Raw genomic sequence first — 26,194 nt, forward strand, 5'->3', positions numbered from 1 at the left:
AAAGACGGGATTCATCTGGTGCCACAACTGGGTGATGAACCCAATACAACACACAATATAGGACTAGGGCTGGGCCTAAGACCGATGTTCACACTCCAAATCAAACTGCACTGGGCACAGCTAGAAGAAAATGGCGAATTTTCTACAAATACAAAAAAGAAAGCCACCTTATGAATTAGAGACGAACAAAAGTAATAGCCACGAGTCAGAAAAAGAAGCCCTGAAACAAGGCTAGATTAAAATGCAAGACAGCATAGCTGAAATAGGCCACAAATGAGGGATTTAAATTGTGAGACATAAGGAAGGCTCTATTTCAAGCAATTCCTAGAGTTGGAAGAGTCCAGAAAGAAACTCTGATGCTCCTTCCTAGGAAATTTTAAAATAAGACAAGACTTCTTTCCAGGTTTGGGAACCTTTCTATTTGGCGAGACAGAAAAGGAATAACCCTCTAACGTACTCTTTTGGTTTTAAAGGCCCGGGCTTATGGGAAAACTACTGTTAAGCTTCAATAAGGCCATTTCTCTCCTAGGCTGACTAGTACAGTGGCTCTTAAACATTCCCCTGCCCCAGCAAACCCAACTCACCATGGCAGGGAATCTCACCATGAAGAAAGGGGGTTATTTGAAAAAGTCCCCTAAATGATTTTAAAATTCATTACCTTTCTAAATGGGCAAGCTGCTTCCACTCCTCCTCATCACTGACCTAGTCGCTTTGCCAGCGATGGTAAAGACTACTCACTTACGGGGCGCCTGGGTGGCTCAGTCGGTTGAGTGTCCGACTTCGGCTCAGGTCATGATCTCACGGCTCGTGAGTTCTCGAGCCCCGCGTCAGGCTCCGTGCTGACAGCTCAGAGCTTGGAGCCTGCTTCCGATTCTGTGTCTGCCTCTCTCTCTGCCCCTAACCCACTTGCATTCTGTCTCTGTCTCTCTCAAAAATAAATAAACATTAAAAAAAAAAAAAAGACTAGTCACTTACACACCCTCCTCTACCAAACACTTATGTCAGGTTTCTGAAACACATAGAGTGAGCTTCTCAACAAGTAGGTTTCTTAGATGTCTTTCACTCTGAGGGTGCCAAAAATACAATGCTGTCTTAGAAATGCTACAGGGACAAGTGACAAGAAGGTGAAATTATGGATTACAGCATTAGTAGCATCTATGGATTACACCAATCTTCCTGACTTGTCTGCAAAACGCAAAGGAAAAAACGGAGTAAATTTACAAGTCAACTACACAGACTTCAAATCCTTAGAAGTATTACCTAGCCTTAAAGTAATTAGATAAACTTCCTTCTAAGGAAATTGTGTTCTTATCATTTTTAATGGAGGAGGACTCATTATTTGCCACTAAGACAAGAACTCCTGTATTACTGGCTCCATAAACATTTCAAAATACATTAGTCCTCTCGAGCTCATTAGATATATATCCATCCATTCATCCACCCCTCGGGCTTAATTCTATTTTATAAGTAACTTTTGTTTCTCACCAGTCAAGAGGATCCTAATAAGAGCACAAATACAAAGTAAATGCAATAAGGGATAAAACAGCAGGGAAGGGGCGCCTGGGTGGCGCAGTTGGTTAAGCGTCCGACTTCAGCCAGGTCACGATCTCACGGTCCGTGAGTTCGAGCCCCGCGTCAGGCTCTGGGCTGATGGCTCGGAGCCTGGAGCCTGTTTCCGATTCTGCGTCTCCCTCTCTCTCTGACCCTCCCCCGTTCATGCTCTGTCTCTCTCTGTCCCAAAAATAAATTAAAAACGTTGAAAAAAAAAAATTAAAAAAAAAAAAAACAGCAGGGAAGCATGTGTCTAAAGTTCTAGGCCTAAATCCTGCTTCTGTCACTTCTCAGCTGTACAATCCCGGCCATGTTACCACTGCTCAGGGTCAAGGTTTCCTCCTGTCTAAAATGGACTAGCAGAACTTATTCATAGTGTTTTTCTTGAGGATCAAATGGTATAATTCACAGACAGCCTTATCATACTGTCGTGCTCCCTACCCTCCCCACCCCCCCCACATTCTATATGCAGTAATGCTGCTGCTGCTGTTGTTAGGGTTATTATTATTATGGATATGCCCAAGCCCAGTGCTTTTGAGAAATGCAGGTAGGAATACCCAAGCTCCACACCTTAACAGCAACAGAATGAAAGGGTGTGCTGGCTTCAGTCGCTGCTTTTCCACCCTCCAGAGTTCAGGTTCAGATGTATGAGTGGAATAGGGATGCAGAAGAAAGTCAGAGAAACGTTCACTATCACAGCAGAAGAAGATGTCTTCTGTGGCTAAATTAAAAGATCACAAGTATGTGCTATTCAATAACCTTCCATAACAATGCTCTGAAGCAGCAGCAAATTCCTTTAACCAACACCAAAGATGTCAAATGAAAGTCAACCTCAAATCTTTTTTAACATTATTCCTTATGCAATGCATTTTAAGAACTAGACAAAGAATGAGAGCATGCATGGCAAACTACCAGCCAGCATCACAGTTAAAAGTGACAAGTTATATTTCTATTAAAATCAGAATCAGAACAACGATGCCTATTTTGTCATCAATCTTCTCAACATTATTTGGGACATTCCAGAACAGGAATAACAGATACAATTATATGGAAATAGGCAACAAAATTATTACTATTAATAAACTGAAATAATGGTCTATCCAAAGGATTCCTCAGGAATGCCTTCAAAAGAATAACCTTAAATAACAAAAAGCATATGGAAACATGAAGGATTTTCTTGTATGTTGGCAACAAATAGTTAGAAAATTACAGAAGAAAGATACCGTTCATTGCAGCAACAACAAAGCAAATATACAATGCCTGAAATAACATTCACATGAAATGTGCAGGACCGAATGGGGGAAAAGCTAAAACAGCATTAATGCAAGGTATTAGCTGAAACTTGATGAAGACGATACACAAAGATCTCTCCATTCATTTATTCTTTCACTCAACAGACATTTATTCAGCACCTGGAATCAAGGCTAAGTACACGAGACACACCTTGAGTGGTATCGCAAAAATGAGATTATTTCCGGTATAATTCGTGGATTAAACCAACTCTGACAAATATATTCCAATGAGATTCTTTTTGAGACATGACATAAAACACTTCAAGTCACCTGGAAAAATAAATAGGCAAGAACAGAAAAAAGGAAGACACAGTAGAGGTATCTTACACATTCTCTGGAGGAGAACCCTTCTAAGACAAAATAGTAGGGACATAAAAATAGAAAGGCAGACAGCCACAGCATAGATATGCAAGCACAGTCAGAGTACTGTGCACAGAAGAGTTCTAAGGACTTCCATTTCCTCACAGGGTTGTTGAGAGGAGTGAGGGCAAAATGAGATAATTCATGTAACATGCTTAGAACGGGGCCTACCGCATAGGAAATTCCCAAACATTGTTCACTTTAGAAGGAAAAAAAAATCACAAATCAAAGGGCAAGGGTAAGACTCAGTATTAAGAATATTGGGGAAACTGGAAAACAGCCTACGTCAACACTCATTTCACATGATACACCTACACAGCAAACTAAAAATGAGAACATTAAAAAAAAAAAAAAAAAAAAAAAGGAAGTCTTAAAACCAGCAGAAGAATTTTTTTTTTTTTCAACGTTTTTAATTTTATTTTTGGGACAGAGAGAGACAGAGCATGAACGGGGGAGGGGCAGAGAGAGAGGGAGACACAGAATCGGAAACAGGCTCCAGGCTCTGAGCCATCAGCCCAGAGCCTGACGCGGGGCTCGAACTCACGGACCGCGAGATCGTGACCTGGCTGAAGTCGGACGCTTAACCGACTGCGCCACCCAGGCGCCCCCAGCAGAAGAATTTAAACATATTTATAAATCTCTGGGAGACCTTTTTTTTAATTAGGAAAGGGGAAAAAAAATCACAAAGAAATTATCAATGGATTTGTCTACATAAAACTCCCAAGTTTCTTTATGTGGAAGTAATGAGCTGAATAAAAATATTCAAAGAGAATACCATAAAGGAGATTGTTCATCAAAAGCTTACAAAATTGATAAGAAAAATATTTAGATTCCCAATGGGTAAATGGGCAAAGGACATAAGCAGAACACTTAAAAGACAGGAAGTATCCTGACTGAAAAGTATATGGACCTAGGGACTACCACGTAATGACTGAAAATGAAAACAAAATGGGATACCATTTTCATCATTAATTCAGCAAGCAATCGTTAAGAAACAGAAATGAAGGCTGGGGAAGCCATCACGAAATAACCACATTCACATGTTGGCACCACTTCTTTGAACGGCAACTGGCAGCCGTGAGGAGGGAACAGCTACTCTGAGCTGCTGCCTAGGCGTCTGGCAGGAGGACAACCCCGCACACCCCCCAGACGCAGAGTCTGGCCCTCCGGGTAAGGACCCGAGCTTAGGATTTCCACCACCAGTTCCTGCTTTGCTTTTCCTGGTGCACATTGTTAAATAACTACTCAGAGTTGGGCCCGTGAAAAGTTACTGACTGTCGTCCCAACCACCTTCTAAGTAACAGGCGCTTGTTACCCTGTGCTGTTTCCTGCTTGCCGGTGAGCCGGGACGGAAGCATGCCTTCCTCCAGCTCATTGCGCCCAGCCCCCTGAACACTTCCGGGATCCCTAAGTAATACATCTTTTGACCTTACTTCCTTTGTGTGAGTGTGCCAAAACAAATCAAATCAAAACCACCCAGGGTTCTCACTTCCCCAAAATGGAAGCTCAGGTGCTTAGGGAGCTACCTGCCAGCACCACGTGTGTGGTTTGTGCAGGTCATAATCCAGAGTCCTTTTTTTCCCTTAAATCCCTCCTCTTTTTACAACACAATGTTATGTTAGTTTGAAGTATACAACACAGTGATTCAACAATTCTATACATTACTCAATGCTCCCCATAAGTGCAGTCACCATACAGTGTTACTACAGTATTATTAACTGTATTTCCTATTTCCTTTTCATCTCCATGACTCATTTATTTTCATAACGGGAAGTTTATACCTCTTATTCTCCTTCATCTATTTTGCTCATCTCCTAATGCACCTCCCCTTTGGCAACCACCAGTTGGTTTTCCGTATTTAAAAGTCTGTTTGTTTCTTTGTTTTGTTTTGTTTTGTTTTTGATTCCACATAGTGAGATCATATGGTATTTATCTTTTTCTGTCTGGCTTATTTCACTTAGCATAATACCTTCTAGGTCCATCCATGTTGTCACAAAGATGTCATTCTTTTTTATGGCTAATATTCCATTGTGTGTATGAATGTATGTAGGTGTGTGTGTGTGTATGTGTATTTATATACCACATCTTCTTTATCCACTTACCTATCAATGGGCACTTGGGATGCTTCCATACTGGCTTTGTAAATAATGCTGCGAAAAACATAAGGGTGCATCTATCTTTTCAAATCAGTGTTTTCATTTTCTTTGGGTAAATACCCATTATGGTATAATCTGCGTATTCTTAATGTAATACACCAGCTACAGGCCTCCCAACACAACAATGTTCAAAACACTAAAATATTTTAACCTTTAACCTAGTAAATTCTAGGTCAATTCTTTCTAACAGCAGGAAAAATGGAAACAATGCTAAATACCATTAGGACATTAGGTAAGTAGATCATGATCCCACTGACCAGAATATTATGTGTCCAGTAAGAATATTTATGAAGAGTTTTTGAAGTTTGAAACGTGGAGAATGCAAAAACTAGAAAGCAAAAATTATAGGATATAAACATATAGAACTATATATTAAACACAACAAAAAAGAGATCTATACCAAAATGCTAATACTGTATACCAAGTACATTTTATTAACTGCTTTGTCCTTGAAAAATGCAAGAGATCTAAAAAAAGAACTACTGAGACAGCTGTCCAAGAGATCTAGGTCAAGGAGGAAAACAAGAAAATGGGAAGACGAAAAATGAACTGTGAATGGGAAGGGGTGGTCAAGACACTAGAGGGCATCATGAAATGAAGACCAGAGACAGAGAAACATAATCAGCATTCTTGGAAGCACATTCACAGGCACAGCTCATTTTAGTGGGCTTCACTTTACTGCACCTTCATACACAGTGCGTTTTCTCATATTGGAGGTTTGTGGCCACCCTGTGCTGAGCAAGCCTATTGGCGCCATTTCTCCTACAGCACTTGCCCGCTTCGTGTCTCTCACATTTTGGTAATTCCTCCCAATATTTCAAACTTTTTCATCGCAATTATGTTTATTATGATGACCTGTGATCAGTGATCTTTGATGTTACTACTGTATTTGTCATGGGGTACCCAGAACAGCATCCACATAAGACCGTGAATTAATAAGTAAATGTGTGCATTGTATCCCTACGACCACTTCCTTTCCTTCAGCCTCCCAATTCCTAGAGACACAACAATATTGGTATTAGGGCAATTAACGACCCTGCAGTGGCCTCTAAGCATTCAAGTGAAAGGAAGCGTCACATGTCATTCACTGTAAGACAAAAGCTAGAGGTGATCAAGGCTAGTGAGGAAGGCATGTCGAAAGCCAGGACAGGCTGAAAGCCAGGCCTTTGTGAATGCGAGGGAAAAGTTCTTGAAGCTACTGCAGCGAACACACAAATGATAGGAAAGTGAAACGGCCTTGTCACTGATATGGAGAAAGTTTTAGTGGTCTGGAGAGATGATCAAACCAGCCACAACATTCCCTTAAGCTAAAGCCTAATCTAGAGCAAGACCCAACCCCTCTTCAGTTCTATGACAGTTGAGAGAGGTAAAGACGCTGCAGAGCTCCCTTTGAAGCTGGCGGAGAAGTTACTTCATGAGGTTTAGGAAAGAAGCCATGTCTGTAACACACAAATGCAAGGTGAAGCAGGTGCTGATGGAGAAGCTACAGCAAGTTCTCCAGAAGGTCCAGCTAAGATCATTCTGGAAGGCGGCTGCAGTAAACAGCAGAGTTTCAGTGTAAGTGCAACAGCCTTCTCTTGGGAGGAGATGCTATCTGGGACTTTTGTAGGTAGAGAGAAGTCAGTCAAGAGACAGGCTGACCCTCTTGTTAGGGGCTAACACAGCAGGAGACTAAGTTGAAGCCAATGCTTATTTATAATTCTGAATATCCTAGGGCACTTAAGAATGACGCTAAATCTACTCTGCCTATGCTCTACAAATGCAAAAACGAAGCCTGAATAACAGCACATCTGTTTACAACATGGTTTTACTGAATATTTTAAGCCCACTGTTGAGGCCTGCTACTCAGAAAAAAAGATTCAAGATATTACTGTTTGCTGGCAATGCACCTGGTCACACAAGAGCTGTGGTGGAGACAGACAATGAAATTTATGTTGTTTTCATGTCTGCTGACACAACATCCATTCTGAAGCCCAATGGATCAAGGAATAATTGTGACCTTCAAGTCTTATTTAACAAATACATTTCATAAGGCTATAGCTGCCCCAGACGGTGATCCTGTGATGGATCTAGACAGAGTCAATCAAAAACCTTCTGGAAAGGAGATACCATTCTAGAAGCCATTAAAAACATTTGTGGTTCGGGGCACCTGACCGAGTCGGTTAAGGGTCTAAGTCTTGATCTCAGCTCAGGTTTTGATCTCAGGCTCTGGAGCTCAGGCCCTGCGTTGGAAAGAGGTCAAAATATCAAGACAAACAGGAGTTTGGAAGAAGTTGATTCCAACCCTCATGGATGACTTCAGGGATTTCAAGTGGAAGAATTCCACCGAAACAGATTCTTCAGTGGAAGAATTAATGGCAGATGTGGTGGAAACAGCAAGAAAATTAGGATTAGAAGCAGAGTCTGAAGATGGGACTGAGCGGCTGCCATCTCCTGATAAAAGCTGAATGGATGGAGATGCTGCTTACGGTGGAACAAAGAGAGCAGTTTCTTCAGTTGGAATCTGCTCCTGGCGAAGATGCTGTGAAGACTGCTGAAATGACAACAAAGGATCTAGAATATGACATACACTTTGTTGATAAAGCAGCAGCAGGGTTTCAGAGGACTGACTCCGATTCTGAAAGAAGGTCTACCGTGCATAAAATGCTATTGAACAGCATCATGTGCTACAGAGAAATCATTCACGAAAGGAAGAGTCGATCGATGTGTGAAACTTCATTGTTGTCTTATTCTAAGAAACTGCCACGGCCACCCCAGCTTCAGCAGCCGGCACCCTGATCAGTCAGCAGCCGTCAACACTGTGCAAGACCACCCACCAACGAAGAGATTATGACTCACTGAAAGCTCAAATGATAATTAGCATTTTTAGCATAAAGTGTCTTCAGTTAAGGCATGTACATTGTTATTTTAGACCTAATATGCTATTGCACACTTAACAGACTACATTCTAGGGTAAACATAACTTTGACATTCACTGGGAAACCAAAAAATTCATTTGATTCGCTTTACTGTGATACTTGCTTTATTGCCATGGTCTGGAACTGAACCCGCAGAATCTCCAAGCTATGCCTACACATTGTATGAGCTTACTTTAGCACCACATGGTCAGCTGCTGTCAGAATTGTTCCCCAACAAATGTAACCAGACAGGCTCTTTTCTCTCCTTAAACAAACAAAACCCCCGAAACATTCAAAAATTTCCAGTATCTCAGAATAAAATGTAAACTCTTACTACGGCTTACTTATGGTCAGGCCCTTGCCTTTAGAGTGGCATCCTTAAATTTACCAGCTCCGTTGCTGTATAGTTCAAACAAAGTATCTTTCTGTCCCTCTGGTTCACCGCGCTCTCTCGCTCTCTCGTGAGCTCTCAGAGATACTGCGTGTCCTCTTTGGTACACTACCTTCCCTCTTCTTCCCCTAGTAAACCCGGATTCTTCCTTTCGATTTCTGTGTAGAGATCACTGCCTCCTAGGAGTCTGTGGGGTTTTTTGACCATCTTGATCTGAATTTAGAAATGAGACAATGAATTAATACAGATCAAAGATGTACCTGGTGCGCTAACAATGACCTACTTAGAACAGACCAAGTTAAACCTCCAAGTCTTATTCTACAGTCTGCGTTTCTTCCACTAGGTCAAAATAATAGCTTCAGAGTCCAGAAAAAGGAGAGATCTAAGAAAAGTTAAGAATGAAGGAAGATTTGGTTAGGTGGCTACTTCTAAGAAATTAGCTCTAGGCAGTGTGAGTTACCTATGGAATAATTCCAAAAAAAAAAAAAAAGGTTAATTCTGAGACCTGTGAACAACTTAGTACCAGTGGATGGCTCAAGAGAAATCAGTCCAAGAAAGAGAAACAAATGCCACTTCCATTGTTACTGTATTAAGCAGATTAGCTTGCTTCACACTTTAAAAAGTGCTGTGCAAAGTGAGGTTTTGAAGAAGCTTAACTTAAAAAAAATGCCATTTTTGGCTCAAAGCCCCAACTCCATTAAACACGTTTAGGAACTAGTTGAGCCATATGCTCAACATACCCATTTATCTTTTCTATAAACCGTGGCTTGATATTATGAATCTGTTGGAAGTTATTGATGAGATGAAAGCACAAAAACTAAACACACACACACACACACACACACACACACACACACACACACACACACAGTAAAAACAGCAAACTATATAGTTGTTTTCTGATCAAAACAGTTCTAAGTGTATTTAAAGCATATTGTGGTTTAACAGAGCATGAGATAAGGTTTTGTTACCCACAGCCTGTGTTGTTACCTTGGGCAAGTGATTAAATGTGCCTTCAGGTAAAAATCTAGTTAAGAACATGTATCCCATATGGGATATGTATTTTAAGGAATACAATAAATCACGTGTATTAAAGCACTCTGTAGGTGCTACATAAATATTTCAAAGATTACTGCTGTCCCTTGTTTCAGAGATTCATGGGTAACTACCAACATCAGAAATGGAAATGACTGAACCCATAATGATACATAATTCCCCATGTATGTAGTTATACTTCAAATAACTAGTTTACAAGGTTATTTATCCCATAGGGAATAAAATTTAGCAGTAAACAATCAGATATCTGGATATTTCATACAGGCATCTTGGTGCCAAGTATCACATAAATCTGATGAAATACTCCATACCAGGAAATGCAGTTTTTCACTCTGCTATTTTGTTGCCCATAGTCACCATCCAAACAAATAAACCAAACGCTTCTGGAAGGCTGAATGACTGAAATGTCTGTCAAATCCCTGCCTCAACAGAAAATAAACTAAGATTTAACGGCTTTTGGTCCAGAAAGAAAAAATAAATAAATAAATAAAACCTCAGTAAGGGAAAACAAGGATGCCATCACCACAATAACCACTGGGAAGGCCCTCATTTGCCAAACAAAGCCTCAGCAACCACTACTGCATGTAAGACATTGTGTAATATAAGAGTAACTGGCACACAGCCCGTCCATTTACCAGTTCTATGACTTAGACATCAGATATTCAGCTGTATTTCCTCATACTGATGACAAATAAAGCAAAGAAGTGTTTAAAAATCATTTCGTCTATTGATAAGTTCTGATATTTCCTCATTCCTCACGGCTTTTCTACAACAACTACAAGAAATCTTTCTTGCTTTAACAAAGCACATACCTGGTGAAATGCTGTACGTCTCTGCCCTGACTCGAAGTTAAAAACAATAAAAGCTGCAGGACATTAAGTATGAACTTAGAGACACTGTTTTCTTCAAACTGAAACACATTTTAATTAACCAAAAGATCAACATGAATTATATCTCAATAAAGCTGTTACTATTAAAAAAAAAAAAATGTCTAGAGGGATAAGAGTTAGGTTACCAAGACGGGCCTTGAATCAAAAGTAGGAGTTTGCTCTACATTAAAGGAAGGGCATCCAAGGCCAATGGTAAGATGGTTAGTGTTGCGGAAGCACAAGGCTAGGCATCTAATATAAAGTCTGGAGCACCCTCTACAAATGTTACCATACATGGTGATGGCTAGTCCTCTAATATTAAACTTAAACGACCAATTGAGACAAACGGCTTGAAGACTTTTTTGATCACTATAGTAAAGGTAATGTATAGAATGCTCACTTGGCATTCTGAGCTTTCTGGGCAGATTTTGTGTCTTCATTGGCTCCTCTAGTCTTCTTGACAAGTGCTCTGATGATACCCTCAGCCATGTACCATGAAGACCCTTTTCTGAGAACGTCCCAGAGGCTTACTTGGAACCACATCGATGATGGCAGTATCATCAGATTTCCAAAATAAGGCCACCATCTAGCCTTTTACAAAATGACTTTCAACCTTCTGCTTTAGTTCAGCAACCTTGCAACTAATATGAGCAGCATAAAAGATCATGAAGAGATTTGTATGAGACGCTAAGGAACAAAGGCTTTGCCTTGTAAGTCGGTGGTTTTGTTGAAGCATGGTACCTATATAATGGGGTGCCATATGAAATAGGCATTTAACACTTCTGTATTTCTTTTTACCATTATCTTTTGCTTAGTGGTTTTCTAGTTAGAGCAATCAATACTGACTTTCCTTATAGCATAATATAAATTTTCCTTTAAGAAAAAAAAGTCCAATAAAAGCCAATAAAAATATTGAGGAAATAACAGAAGTTTTGAAGAAATGGCAAAAATCCCAAAGGTGGTATATGAATGTCTTACATATGAAAACTTGGCTAACTGGAGCACATAAAAGGTTTTATCTGGAAGTAACACGGTAGTATTTCAGAGACATCATTCTGGCAGTAGTGGGGAAAATGGAGGGGATGGGGTAATATCCTGGTTGACAAAGAATCCAATTAGGAAGTTGTTGTAATAGCCTAGACAGCAAACAATGGTCCACCGGCAGTATACTGCCCACATGCCACTTGTGGCATGTAAGCTAAGAATGGTCCTTACATTTTTAAAGAGCATTTTAAAACAAAACAATCCCTCCCACACAAGAAAGAAAGAAAGAAAGAAAGAAAGAAAGAAAGAAAGAAAGAAAGAAAGAAAGAAAGAAAGAGGAGGGGAGGGGAAGGGGGAGGGGAGGGAAGGTAAAGGAAAGGAGGAAGGAAGGAAGAAGGAAAGAAGAAAGAGAAAGCAAGCAAGCAAGCAAGCAAGCAAGCAAGCAAGCGAAAAACTATTTGGCCTAAAAAGCCTACTACTTGGTCCTTTACCACAAATGTTTGTTCACTAACCCCAGCTTTGACAACCGATTGAACCGTAAATGGAGTGTGAAGATAAAGCATAAAACACTTTGTGAAGCAGAATCAGAAACACCCACTGCCTAATCAGATGCCTGTGGTTAAGAACAGGTAGAAGTGAAGACTGATGCTAAGGCTTCTATTTAAAGCTCAAGGCAGCTGGAGACACTGTTACCAGAGAGAAGGAAACAGAAAGGAGGATAGTCTGTCTCAGAAATTAAATCACTTTGTTTTCACCATTAACGAAAAATAAGATTAAATGACAACAAGCCAAAATGAGGTAACAGACTTACAGTATTATAAAAGTAGGAAAAAAACTTGCTCCAAAACAGTCATTTGCTCTTGGAACATGTATGTTGCAACAAGGGGAAAAGTGTTATTTTTCCTATATTAGATTTCTAAAATGAAATGGCTGGTATTTCGCTGTAGAAAAGTGAAGTACAATTCTAAAATGTATCACATTTAAGTCTGACATAACAAGAGTCTGTTTCTGCATACTTGCATATCCACTTTCTCAGGAAGCTTACAAATAGTGTCTTCACGAGTAATTGTCCACAATGAAAGCCACTTGTGCTACACACTTCTGATATGTTTTAGATGTTCTACTTAAAAAAAATTTTTTTTAAATGTCTATTTATTTTTGAGACAGAGAGAGACAGAGCATGAATGGGGGAGGGTCAGAGAGAGAGGGAGACACAGAATCCGAAACAGGTTCCAGGCTCTGAGCGGTCAGCACAGAGCCCGACGTGGGGCTTGAACTCACGGACAGGGAGATCGTGACCTGAGCCGCAGTCGGAGGCTTAACCGACTGAGCCACCCAGGCACCCTAGATGTTCTACTTTTAAACACAGGTTGGGGCACCTGGGTGGCTCAGTCGGTTGGGCGGCTGACTTCGGCTCAGGTCATGATCTCGCGGTCTGTGAGTTCGAGCCCCGCGTCGGGCTCTGTGCTGACAGCTCAGAGCCTGGAGCCTGTTTCCGATTCTGTGTCTCCCTCTCTCTGACCCTCCCCTGTTCATGCTCTGTCTCTCTCTGTCTCAAAAATAAATAAACGTTAAAAAAATTAAAAAAAAATAAAAAATAAAAAAAATAAACACAGGTAAAAGCCCACTAGTAGCATGATAAAAATGTTAATCCTGAAAACCCTAATTGCTTTCAGAAGCAAACACATATTACTTTCAAAAGTTTATTATTATTTTTTAATGTTTTATTTATTTTTGAGACAGAGAGACAGAGCATGAGGGGGAGAGAGGCAGAGAGGCGGAGACGCAGAATTTGAAGCAGGCTCCAGGCTCGGAGGTAACAGAGCACAGAGCTCAACACGGGGCTTGAACCCATGAACCGTGAGATCATGACCTGAGCCGAAGTCGGACACTTAACTGACTGAGCCATCCAGGCACCAACTTTCCAAACTTTAAAAGTTGAAGGGACATGAGGTACAGGTGTAATAAACATAATGGCAGAGTACTTAGAGAGGGTGTTCTAAACAGCAAAGAGTGCTTCCATCGCTAACAGAGTGTTTGTGTAACTGGCACCCAAGAAAACATTCAAGTGTCCTATTCATGAGACAAAAACCCAAAGACGGAAGAGAAAAGTTACGGAAGAAAAAACAGGACCTAATTATTTCTAGACTAACATACTAAAATTGCAACTTGAAATTCTCCAGAAGTTGCTATATAAAATTTATGAGCATTGAGATGGTTTTATAAATAAGATCCCTTTTCTCCATTTAAGAGTTTTGAAAGAATCAATAGGCGAAGATAGAAAGTTCCAGAAACATAAAAAAAAGGTCAATTCAAGGTAATATATAAGTATAATAAGGAAGATACTGCTCTTATAATTCCTTGCTAGTTCCAAAGCTCCAGCACTAAATATGAGAAATCTGGATTTCCCAGATAAAAATTCAGAACACGGTTGCTATTCTTACATCAATTCTGGCTACTATCTACCCAATGCTTACTACTTGCTGGGCACAGTTCTGAATGCCACGCAAATACTATCACAATATTCACAATAAACTTATGAATGTGGCACAGATCCACAATCCCTCACCTGAAACCTTGGGACAAGATACAGTTCAGAATTGAGAGTTGTTCAGATTTTGAGGAAGACAACACAGTGCATATACTGTTTGTAGTAGTTTAGGTTCCAGCAGGAAACAGGTGGCACACTCAAACTGGGATACGAGCGAATGTGTACAGAGGAGAGGGAAGGGTTTCCTAAGAGAGAGATAAGGGAAACTGTTCGACAGTCGGACAGTAGACCTGAAGGAGTCAGGCAGGGAGCAGTCGCCAGAAACCAGACACAGAGAGGGCCGTCTGACAAAAACCATGATCTTCACAGAGGGATGCAGTCAGCCCACCGTGGCCTTGCAGGAAGCGAGCTGAAAGAATACACTCTTCCCCACAGGTCAAAGAGAAGGAGGTGAGCAAAGACGCCCAATGCTATCCTCCACACACAGCTCGGCCTCTCAGGGGACGACAGGGAGTACAGGGAGTGGATCTGGAGAGGCCACGGCAAGTTACCCAGGACCCAGCTCTATTTGTCAGCATGAACTAACTTCTGCCACAATGCCAACACAACCCTGGCTAAGACACCAAAAGTTTACTTCTCACTGGTATCAGGTCATCCAGTAGTTCACCATGTGTAGAACCCCCTCCTGAACCGTTGGTTGCTACTAGGTGTTGAGAGAAGACACCAGATGGACGAGTGGTGAGAAGGCCTGGAAGGGACATACATCAGTGGAGCCTACGTTGTCCTGACTGAGACACAGACACGTGGCACCACCTGACTATAAAGACTCATGGAGCAGTGTGGTGATGTGTCCGGAAGGAACAGAAGAAACACAGTGAGAAGCGCTAGCCTTATGGTGTATTATATAACACTTCAGTAGAATTTGAGACCATACCCCAAGTCAACCTGAGATTTCTTCAGTGAAACATTAACACCCACGTTAAGTGGTGGACAAATACAGATAGTACTAATAACAATGATGAAAAGCCTCACGCCAAGGCAGATTAGGCGTTTCCACCAAATAAGTTTTGGTACCAGATCTTTTTTGACAAAATCCTTCAGGTTTCCAGAGGATTTTGCATTTCAGAATTACAGCTAAGGGATTATGAACGTGCAGTGTGATCATTATACAAATGAAGAAACCTCTCAAACGGCAGTAAGAAAATAGGGATGGGACTTCAACTCAGACCCATGACTGGCAAAGTTACACTTAGGAAAACTGCAAATGACCAAATGGCTCCTATCATTCTAAACATCATTAGTGATATCAGCCCACAGACATAAAGAAACAAAGGAGATACTGCAATCAATTCCAGTGTTGATTGTATCCTGTTCTGTCCCAGCACTCACTGGGCTAGCAGGCAGAGGGAATATAGAGAAGAGGTAATCCTGACCAAGAGAACGCCAGGATATGGTGGAAGAGAGATTTAGGATACATCTATAGTAACAAGCAGACTCTGATCCATGCTCTAAAAGTATGAAGTCTTAAAGTGACTGATTCTGAAGTATAGAATTAGGGAAGGCTCAGAGAAAAGGCACTGCCATCCGACTTAGACCTGGAAGGAAGAACAGAACTGTGAACGAGAAGTCTGTTGGGCAGATGGGGGGAGACTGAACAAACGAAAAGAGGCAGGAGGTATTTAAAGACCTGAATAATGAATGGCAAATGGCTTCTGATTAAGAGCACCTGAGTGGACAGTTCAGAGTTTTAAATTTTGCCTAATTTTCATCAAGATGCCTAGACAGTCTAAGATTAATAAGTCAAAGAGGACCGTGAGAAGTCCACGGTAGGAAAGCCATTTGGCTAGGTGATGATGCAACTTACTGAGAATCAGACTATGAGAAGAACCTATCTGGGTTCAAACATAGGGAAGGGAAAACTTTGAATTTTAAATTTTAAATAAGTTGAGATGAAGTGTTTGGAGCATCACTAAGGAGTTATCTGTGTTATCTGAGGACTCTGATTTATAAATTTTTACTCTGGTTGCTAAGAGGCCTTTTATGTTGACTTCTTAGGTCTAATCACGCTAATCTCCAGTTTAGCGAGGTTCTTTATTACATGTGCCACATAAATAAGGTTTAGCAAGCACTGGTTCTATTCATTCAGGAGAAACAAATCTTTATGGCAAAGTAAAACATGTGAGGAACATGTACCGACTTGTACTTCTGCCATTTTTGTAGCAATTTCCTTGTATGTCAACACAATTTTAAAGAGTGCCGGCCAATGTGACGAAAATGTTAGCACGATACAACTGAACTTCCCTGTATGCTAATTATCAAGGAAAAGAAATAATCAAAAGACAAAATTCCTTTAAAGAATATACTTAATGTGCTTCAACGTGGGTGGTTTAATGTATTAAAGAGAAAAAACTTTGTTGGGGTGCCTAGCTGGCTCAATCAGTAAAGCATGTGACTCTTGATCTCAGGGTCGTGAGCTGAAGCCCCCCACTGGATATGGAGCCCACTTAAAAAGAAAAATTATTAAAAAAAAAACAAAAACAAAAACTTTGTTAACACGGTATGACAGTATCACTTCCATATGCAATCCTTTTCTTTCTTTTCTTACTAAGCTTGTTTTATATTAATAAGGTTTAACTTCTTTTCTAATAGATTATGTATTATTAAATGCCTGAAATGCTATATTCCTGAATCATTTTTAAAACTTCAAAATAACATGGTCAGAATCAACCTATAAACATATAAGCAAGATGTTTTAAGAAAAATTAAGACATCTGTCTCTTAATATACTTACTTGATTTAAAGTCATGATAATCACAGCAGGCAAAATAATAGAGTCCTCTAGTTAGTCTAGTGAAGAAACTAATGAACACACAGATAAGAGGAATAACAAAGATATGTTCACCGGCTTCCTTAAATAAACAAGTAGAATTTTAGAAAGACTTTATTTGAATTCCTTGATCTCTGCCAAGGTCCAGCTGTTTATACTAGCTGTTTGGAAAATACTCAGTAGGACATTTCCAAAGAGCAAATCCCAGGTCAAGTTCAGAACATGTGACCTCCTCACTGATTGTATTTAACCAGCATACGGTAAGAAGTTAGTTAGATTCCCCAAGGGACACTGGAGAAAGCCTGAATTCTTAATCTTCGAAGAAAAAAACATCAAAAGGTAATATTAACTTCAAATTTTCTGAATTACATATTAGAGGCAAATGTAACTTTTAGGATGTATTAGATTCCTAAAATTAAAGTCTGCACTTCAAGTTAAAAAGAGCATTTTAACCATGACCAACATGGGGTAGTTGCATTATCTCACATGTGGCAAGCCATCAGGTTTGAATGTAAGATAAAAGTAAATAAGCCTTATTTTAAAAATGGTTTATTAGTAAACTTTTGGTGTATGTCTGTAGAAGACTGGACTAAGAGTCAGACTCAAGTTCTAGTTCTACACATTTTTAGATATGCATTCTCTGGGGCGCCTGGGTGGCGCCGTCGGTTGAGCGTCCGACTTCAGCCAGGTCACGATCTCGCGGTCCGTGAGTTCGAGCCCCGCGTCAGGCTCTGGGCTGATGGCTCGGAGCCTGGAGCCTGTTTCCGATTCTGTGTCTCCCTCTCTCTCTGCCCCTCCCCCGTTCATGCTCTGTCTCTCTCTGTCCCAAAAATAAATTAAAAAAAAAAAAAAAGTTAAAAAAAAAAAAAAGATATGCATTCTCAGGCAAGTTATGCCCTTTGTCTGAGTCCATTTGTAAGTCCATTTGTAAGGAGTTGGTATTGATCACTCTGACTTTTTCCCTATCTTAAAAACTATAAAATTGTTGGGGTGCCAGTCAGTTCAGCGCCAGACTTCAGCTCAGATCATGATACAGTTCGTGGGTACGAGCCCCACATTAGACTCTGCACTGACAGTGTACTGCCTGCTTGAGATTCTCTCTTTCTCTCTCTCTCTCTCTCTCTCTCTCTCTCTCTCTCTCTCTCTCAAAAATAAATTAATAAACTTCAAAAAAAAAAAAAAAAAAAAAAGAAAGAAATTATGAAGCCCAAGATCAGCATTTCCCCAGGGCTGGAATGAGATTTCCTTCAGGTTTTCCTCTTTTTTTTTTTTTTTTTTTTTAATTTTTTTAACATTCATTTATTTTTTGAGCTACAGAGACACAGAGCAAGTGGGGGAGGGGCAGAGAGAGAGGGAGTCACAGAATCCAAAGCAGGCTCCAGGCTCTGAGCTCCAAGCTGTCAGCACAGAGCCTGACGCAGGACTCGGACTCATGAATCGTGAGATCGTGACCTGAGCCAAAGTCGGATGCCCAACCGACTGAGCCACCGGGGTGCCCCCAGGTGTCCCTCTTTTTTTTATTTTATTTTATTTTATTTTATTTTATTTTATTTTATTTTATTTTATTTTATTTTATTTTTTAACGTTTATTTATTTTTGAGACAGAGAGAGACAGAGCATGAACAGGGGAGGGGCGGAGAGAGAGGGAGACACAGAATCCAAAACAGGCTCCAGGCTGTGAGCTGTCAGCACAGAGCCCGACGCGGGGCTCGAACTCACGGACCGTGAGATCATGACCTGAGCTGAAGTCGGACGCTTAACCCACCGAGCCACCCAGGCGCCCCCAGGTGTTCCTCTTTAAAAAAGCTAATTCTTAGATTTCTGTTCCGAGTGTCAGTAAATTTCTATAATTATTTTGAAACAGGAAAATGGTGTTCAAGCTGTCACTCATCAGCCTGTTCCTCCTGTTTGTCACTAACACTTTGGGGAGCACTACAACATTAATGACCTCAAGGTCTATGACAGTCTCGAGTCCCGCGATGAGTCTGAATTCTCTGACAATCCCAAATTCCAAGACAACCTCGAATTCCAACACAACCTCGAATTCCAAGACAACCTCGAATTCCAACACAACCTCGAATTCCAAGACAACCTCGAATTCCAACACAACCTCGAATTCCAAGACAATCTCGAATTCCAACACAATCTCGACTCTCAAGACAACTTCAGATCTCCAAAGAACCTCAAATACAAAGATGACTTCAAATGACAAGACACTTCTGAAAACAGCAGTGACCCCAAAGATAGCCACAACCATGAACACGACGACTATGGGAAGTGGTGGCACAAAACTGAATCCAATGGAGAGCACTCATTTTCTTTTCTATATAATATGTTCACTGTTTTGTGTGCACTCAGGCTGAAGTGGACTTGAACTTCTGCATTCCTATCTCAGTTCATTACTATCTGCCGAATTACAACAAGCACACTAGGAAAATCAAATTTATTTCAACTTACTTGTTAGGAAGTTATCATTATCCTGGCTTAATTAGGTTGTAGATTTTAATTGTGTAAGTTTATTACCTTAATATAATGGTTTTCTTCCTTAAAAATGCTAAAACAAGCAAAATGCCACATGTTTGCCTTTTAAATGTCTGCAGCATTGAATTGAAACTCAGATTTTTACATTAAAAGTGTAAGAGAAGAAATTGTGTTGGTAATGTCTAACCAAAGTACACCTCTGTGTATGAGAGAAGGGGACAGGGGATGGGGAATGAGGAGTGGTGTGTGCTATTTTTGTATCAGTTTTTATTAAATAGACATGTGCTAATCTTACGAGAAGATACTACACAAAACACCTGTGTCACCTATTTCATGAATGTGGAACAGTAATATGTTGTTACAGTAAAAAATGTGCCAATTCTGTTTTTTGAAAAAAAAAATGTTTTGTTTTTTTTTTTTAAATTTATTTGAAGGATCTCTACACCCAGAGGTAGGGCTCAAACGCATGACCCTGAGGATCAAGAGTTGCATGCTCTTCCGACTGAGCCAGCCAGGCGCCCCAACTCTGCTAACTACTGCAATGCATAATGCAGCTGGTCCAATGACAAGACTATCTTGCTCTGAGTAAACATTTTCCTGGTATTTGAAAAGGTGATTTGTAAATCAGATGCCTAGAATTCAGAATTCTTCCCTATAGAAATGTATCTCAAAACTATTGGGAAGTTTCATGCTGGTCTACAAGGGTTGATTTAACCCCAAAACCTAGTACATAATTTTAACACTGATAATAACCATGTCATTAATAGTGTAGTTGTTAAGGTTTGAAACCAGCTGATTCTTAGCAGTTGTGCTGCCATGAGTGAAATACACGACCCGGTGCGATTCCCAAACTTCAGTCATAAACGGATTACAGATGAATCACTCCGGGTGCCTGCTGAATATATAGATTAGGCTCTCCCCAAGGGATTCTGATCTGGTAGCCCAGGACAGGGTCTCGGGATATGTTTCCCGTTTTAATTCTCCAGGTCATTCGGACAGCTAGGTTTGGGGGTGACTTGCCCCTTCTCTTGACAAGTTTATTTATACACATGTCCTTCACGGCTCTTAACAAGGCCTCAGAAGGTTAGTGTCGGGGCTACATGAAAAATTCTACCACAGGCACAATTCGCCTGACGCAGAGAAAGCACTCAGTAAATGTTAGCACTAGTGCCACCCAAAAAGCAACTGCCAGGTGTAATATTTCTAACATTCATGTAAAACTTTTAGGTTTCACATTTTTAAGTATTCTCCCCAAATAACCCATGCTCCTGGTAACAACCCAGAGAGATACATAATAAATATTCTAACTGGTCTTCGACCTCCTCCAGTCATACTCCCCCGTCATAAGCAACATGAATAGTTTAATGTGCATATTTGCACACATTTCTCCAGCTATATATGCTTGTGCACACATATTACTCGGCACCTTGTATGACAAGTGCCACAGTCCTCCTTCTGGGTCTTTTTAAAGCTGCACTGGAACACTTCTGTTACTCTCGCCTGATCAGAATCCATTTTTTCCTCATCCTGGTATCTGCAGTCCAATTTTCCCTTTCAACTCACGTAATTCAAGTAGGGCTACAGTTTCACCACTGTGCTCCAGGGATGGGCACATGATTCAGGCCCAGACAACCAAGATATTCCATCCCCCTGCCACAGTGATTGCCTCGAGAACTGGCACGTGACTCAAGCCAGGCCAGTAAAACCAGGACCTTTGCTGTACCTACTGGCAAATAGGTCATTCTCCCTCAGTTGTTAAGCTGAGAACGCAATCCATTGCTGGCCATGGGAAGAGCTTCCTGGGAATGACATCGACCCAAAGGAAGTGGAGTCGAGAGAGAGAAGACAATGTTCTCCAGATGACCCTGTTCAAAGCTCTGCACGAGGTCATGCAAGAAGCCAGGCCATCCCTTGATCTCCTCAGGTGCATGTGCCAATTGATACCCTTTTTAGTTTGCACAAGTTTGAATTTCATTTCCGTTGCTTGTAACAAGTAGAAAAAACAACACATTGTATATTATTCCATAATATAGAGGCAGCACCATATATTCAACAATTCCCCTTTGGAACACAGTTACTGTGTTTTCTTTCTTTTCTTTTCTTTTTCTTTCTTTTTTTTTTTTTTTTTGCTACTATAAACAAGGCTGCAACAATTGTTCTTGTATTTATGGTACTTTACTACAGGGTAGGAGCATAAATCTATGGGAGGGAATAGCAGGGAAAGATTAGGAACTCAATTAGGTAATAATTATGGAGCACCTTGCATGCCTGACAACAGAACCTGTGGATTCCTTTATATGAGGAATCGATGGTGCTATTTAACACCCCGAGAACGACGAGATGAGATGTGTACTGGCAACTGCCTCCAGAAGCAATGTGGAGATGACCTGGAAGAAGTTCCCCGCGAATTAGGAAGTTGGAGGATAATGCTGCATTAGCACAGGTAAGAGCTAATAAGCAAGTGTCAGTAATAGCAGTGGGGCAAAAAATGGTTCCAAAAGGCATTTTCAAGGCACCTAAAAGAAATAAACCATTAAGATCCAATTAAAAAAAAAAAAATAGAACACATACCAAAGGACAGCCCCTGCTAAAAAAAAAAATAGCAGTAGGTGGTTATTTTGATCACATGACTGCAGCTAGGAGCAAGCACTTAGCATGAAAGGTTTTGCCAAACAGATACTATTCAGCCGAACCACATTCTCTTTTTGGAATTTGAAGCATGCAGTACTGAGGTAATGAAAGAATTAGTGGCTGGGGCTAAAACTGAAGGGATACAGTAAGAGAAAAATCATGAAGCAGAGTTGATTAGGAGGCCAAGAGGGAGTCAGAGTGTAAACTGGTTCCAGAACGGATAGCCACCTAGCTCTGTCTACATCTGGGCAGGCTCTGCTGCAATTCCTGTTTTTCCTGAGAAAATAAGAAGGGCTTCTTTGCAATAACAAAGGTCACACTAAAACAACTTAATTGATTTGTCAGGATCTCACTGTTAAAATCAAGACTAGGTGACTGATAATGAGGAGGATAAAAGAAAGAGGTAAGAATTTAAAAAGATCAGGGTTTCTAGCATGGGAACGAAGAATGATGTTATTGAAAAAGAGAATACAGTGTGAAAAAGTGGAATTGAATATACGGAATTAAGTTTGGCATACTTCAAGTCTGAAATGTCCCTGGACTATTTGTAAGGTGAATGGAATCCACAGGTCAAAAGACGTTAATTAATACATTGTAGTCCAAGCCACAGAAACACAAGAATATCAAAAGAGAAGTCCAACCCAAGTGCTCTTTGACAAAGCTGGCTATGTAGAGATAAGGCCTTTACAATCTTCTGGACTTGTACAGTGGAGGAAACAGGCCTCTCTCCGCTCTGAGCTACTATGTGCTCAACTGTCTTTGAGCTAAGACTTCACACCAGGTGAAAATGAAGGCCAAGAGGAGCTCTAGGAGGTCTAAATAAAAAGCTGAAAGTACCCAAAATCTGAAACTGGAAGAGTCCTATCAAAAAACAAAAAGAAAAAAGAAAAGAAAAGAAAACCTCAAACATACTCTGTACAGAACTTTTAAGTCACAAAGTATTTTATGGGACAGGTCGACAGTTTTTATAAGTTCTACCCCTCACCTTTTTTTTTTTTTCAACGTTATTTATTTATTTATTTATTTATTTTTTAAAAATTTTTGGGACAGAGAGAGACAGAGCATGAACGGGGGAGGGGCAGAGAGAGAGGGAGACACAGAATCGGAAACAGGCTCCAGGCTCCGAGCCATCAACCCAGAGCCCGACGCGGGGCTCGAACTCACGGACCGGGGCTCGAACTCACAGACCGCGAGATCGTGACCTGGCTGAAGTCGGACGCTGAACCGACTGCGCCACCCAGGCGCCCCCCCCTCACCTTTTTTTAACATATGAAGAACCAGATTCAGAAAAAAGTAACTTGTCTAAGATTATGTGGCTAGTTACGCAACAAAGTTGAGAATCCTTAACACTCTCAAATCACCATGTTACATAGGTTTCCCGGAAATCCCACTGATTTAATCCAACAGAGGGTGTCTGCACTGAGGTTTCCCAGAAATCTTTGCTACTTGTAAACTAACGAGAAGTTAAAGGGGGAGGAGGACACGCACCTGTTTGCCTCTCTCACCAGTGTTTCACTTTTAATTACTTCAGCAAAATAGGGAGGGTCAAAATATACCGACTGCATTAAAAGTTGTGGTTGAAACGCAAATATGCTTCATCTCAATTGCAAAAGAAAGTGAAAATTACCTTAGGTGACTTAGAAACAGGAACTGAAAGAAATGTTGGAGAGAAGACTTTCAAGGGAAACGAAGAGACCTTACTCAGAGTTGTTCAAGAGGAGACCACAGGGTAAATGCAAGTTTCTATACTCTCTAGATTCCATAAGACCCGGTTCTTGGGGCTTCCTGGTCTGAATGCTATCTGAATTATTTGACTAACTTAGTTTCCCACCTTCTGCATCCCTTTGCTCAGTCCTCTCCCGCCATTTCTCAACCTCCATTTCCTATACACTGACAAGCTCTCGCAATCCATGGCCATTCAGTCTCCTGACAGAACTCTTCAACGTATGCTAAATTCAGGAAACTCAGGAAGATTAATTTCTACAGCTACTGGATAGTAAAACTAAGATTACACAAAGTCCTTGAAATTCCAAAACCAATGGTCTCTCTGTTAGACCACACCGTCTCTGCGGTTCAAATACGAGACCACACCGTCTCTGCCGTTCAAATACCACGAGTTTATGATACGAACAGGAAGAAGTAAAACTCGCCAACTTGTGTGCTCGCTTCGGCAGCACATATACTAAAACTCGCCAACTTGTATCACAGGTAAGTTCTCAAAAGGTAGAATGAGGCAAGAAAGAGAAGACAGTAGCAGGGAAAGCAACGCAAAGCTTCATACCTACTGTGAAGAAGGAGCTCACAGCATTTTCAGAAAGGTTTTCTAGGCACTAGCCTGGACTGAAGACAGCATGAAAAAAAATGCAATCAATTTTCCAAGCTGGCACCTGTGCCATCTTTATAGAAATTTCCACACCTTCTCTAAATTATTTGTTAAATCACCCTGATGTTGTCATACACAGCATATTACTGAAAGTTCTTAGAAACAGATTCTTAAAGTTTTATTTCTGTCATGTTGTAGATATTATTTAATCAGAATACACCTAAAAAGAAAAGATGCTTTGCTATTTTTTTTTTATACTTGGTAATTAATCCATTGTAAGAAGTATAAAAAAAAAACTGATGTAGGAAAGAGAAGCCAATAGGAAATAGGTCTCCTGAAAAGCAATTTCTAAAATACCACGTATCATTTTGGGACAGGCTGGTTATTTACCCTGCTATATTCTTCCAGGTAAACTTGTCTTTAATTCCAGTGAAGTCAAATGGGAAAAATCAAACTTGCTGTCTCTCTCCATTTTAAACACTCTGATAAGAGAAACTGAAACAGTATTTCTTACCTCCGTGCAACATAATAAAATATAGGATTCCCAGCTTTGGAAGTCCCAGCTTGGTAGAAAATACTTAATGTTTTCAAAGCCTTGAACTCTTCTTTTTCATGTACTTGATGCCTGAAAGGAAAAACAAACAAACAAACAAACAAAAAACAGGGTAACTCATAGGCTTTATATTGTCCATTGAGTATTTGTAAAAACCCATGATTAGACCAGTGATGAAATATACTAAATGACAAAACATTTAAAAGCAACACACTTCCTGAAGGGCAACTGGACAACAAGTACCCAAAATTTCAAGATGTTACTCTTTGAAACATAACAAGTCGTCCTTAGCACTACCCTGGGCAGTAATATGAACCATAGGATTGTTTTTAAATTTAAAAAATCCTTTAATAGTTTATTTATTTTTGAGAGAGAGAGGCAGAGAGAGACAGTGTGCAAGTGGGGGAGGGGCAGAGAGAGAGGGAGACACAGAATCTGAAGAGGGCTCCAGGCTCGGAGCTGTCAGCACAGAGCCCGACATGGGGCTCGAACTCATGAGCCTTGAGATCATGACCTGAGCCAAAGTCAGACACCCAACTGACTGAGCCACCCAGGTGTCCCTACCATAGGATTGTTTTTAATCATGGTATTTTCTTTTTCTAGAAGCTGTTGAGTTTTTATTTATTTGTCTTTCAAGAGTTCAGTTTATCAACCTTTTCTTTTTGGGTTTATAATTCTGAATGATTAAAAAGGCCTTCCTTTGCATATGGTTTCTTCTTCATGGGAGTTTATCCTCATGAATGATGGGAGCACCTTTTTCCAGTCACTCACTCAGTTGTAGCAACACCATTTATTAAAAGTCCATTCTATGGCTAAAATCAAAAACACAGGAAACAATAGGTGTTGGTGAGGATGCTGGAGAAAAAGGAACCCTCATGTACTGTTGGTGGGAATGAAGGTTGGCGCAGCCTCTGTGGAAAACAGTGTGAAAGTTCCTCAAAAAATTAAAGATAGAATTACCATAGGATCCAATAACTCCACTGGGTATTCACCCAAAGAATATGAAAGCATTAATCTGAAAAGATACATGTACTCTATATTTATTGCAGCATTATTTATAATAGGCAAGATATGGAAGCGACCCACGTGCCCATTGCTAGGTGAATTTTTTGTCGTATGTTAGATCCCCATATGTATTTTAAAATGTTTCGGAAAAAGCATGATTTGATTTTTATGTATTCTGTTAAACATTCAGTGTGTAATTATTTGAAGCTTCAGGTCATTCACCAACCCTGGGACGTTGTCATCTGTTGTCTCTTCAAATATTACCTCTTCTCCGTTCTCTCTAAGCTCCATTTCTGAAACATCTATTACTCATTTTGGACCTTCTCC

At 40.4% G+C, this 26,194-nt stretch overlaps 1 protein-coding gene and 1 long non-coding RNA gene across 11 annotated transcripts in view; one reads left to right on the forward strand and one right to left on the reverse strand.

Annotated features, from left to right (window-relative positions):
* Positions 1 to 26,194, reverse strand: part of NF1 (neurofibromin 1) — a 252,664-nt gene that overhangs the window by 73,098 nt on the left and 153,372 nt on the right. For all 10 annotated transcript variants that reach the window (XM_058703847.1, XM_058703852.1, XM_058703856.1 and 7 more), the window contains one exon: positions 24,824 to 24,934. In XM_058703847.1, coding sequence (XP_058559830.1) covers positions 24,824 to 24,934 — 111 coding nt within the window. The remainder of the gene's footprint in view (positions 1 to 24,823; positions 24,935 to 26,194) is intronic.
* LOC131497511 (uncharacterized) lies at positions 17,077 to 19,524 on the forward strand. The gene is made up of 2 exons (XR_009254993.1): positions 17,077 to 17,213; positions 18,739 to 19,524. It is a non-coding gene; the product is annotated as an uncharacterized LOC131497511 (long non-coding RNA).

The sequence above is a fragment of the Neofelis nebulosa genome, chromosome 16, assembly GCF_028018385.1.
Source record: "Neofelis nebulosa isolate mNeoNeb1 chromosome 16, mNeoNeb1.pri, whole genome shotgun sequence".
Classification (NCBI taxonomy): domain Eukaryota; kingdom Metazoa; phylum Chordata; class Mammalia; order Carnivora; family Felidae; genus Neofelis; species Neofelis nebulosa.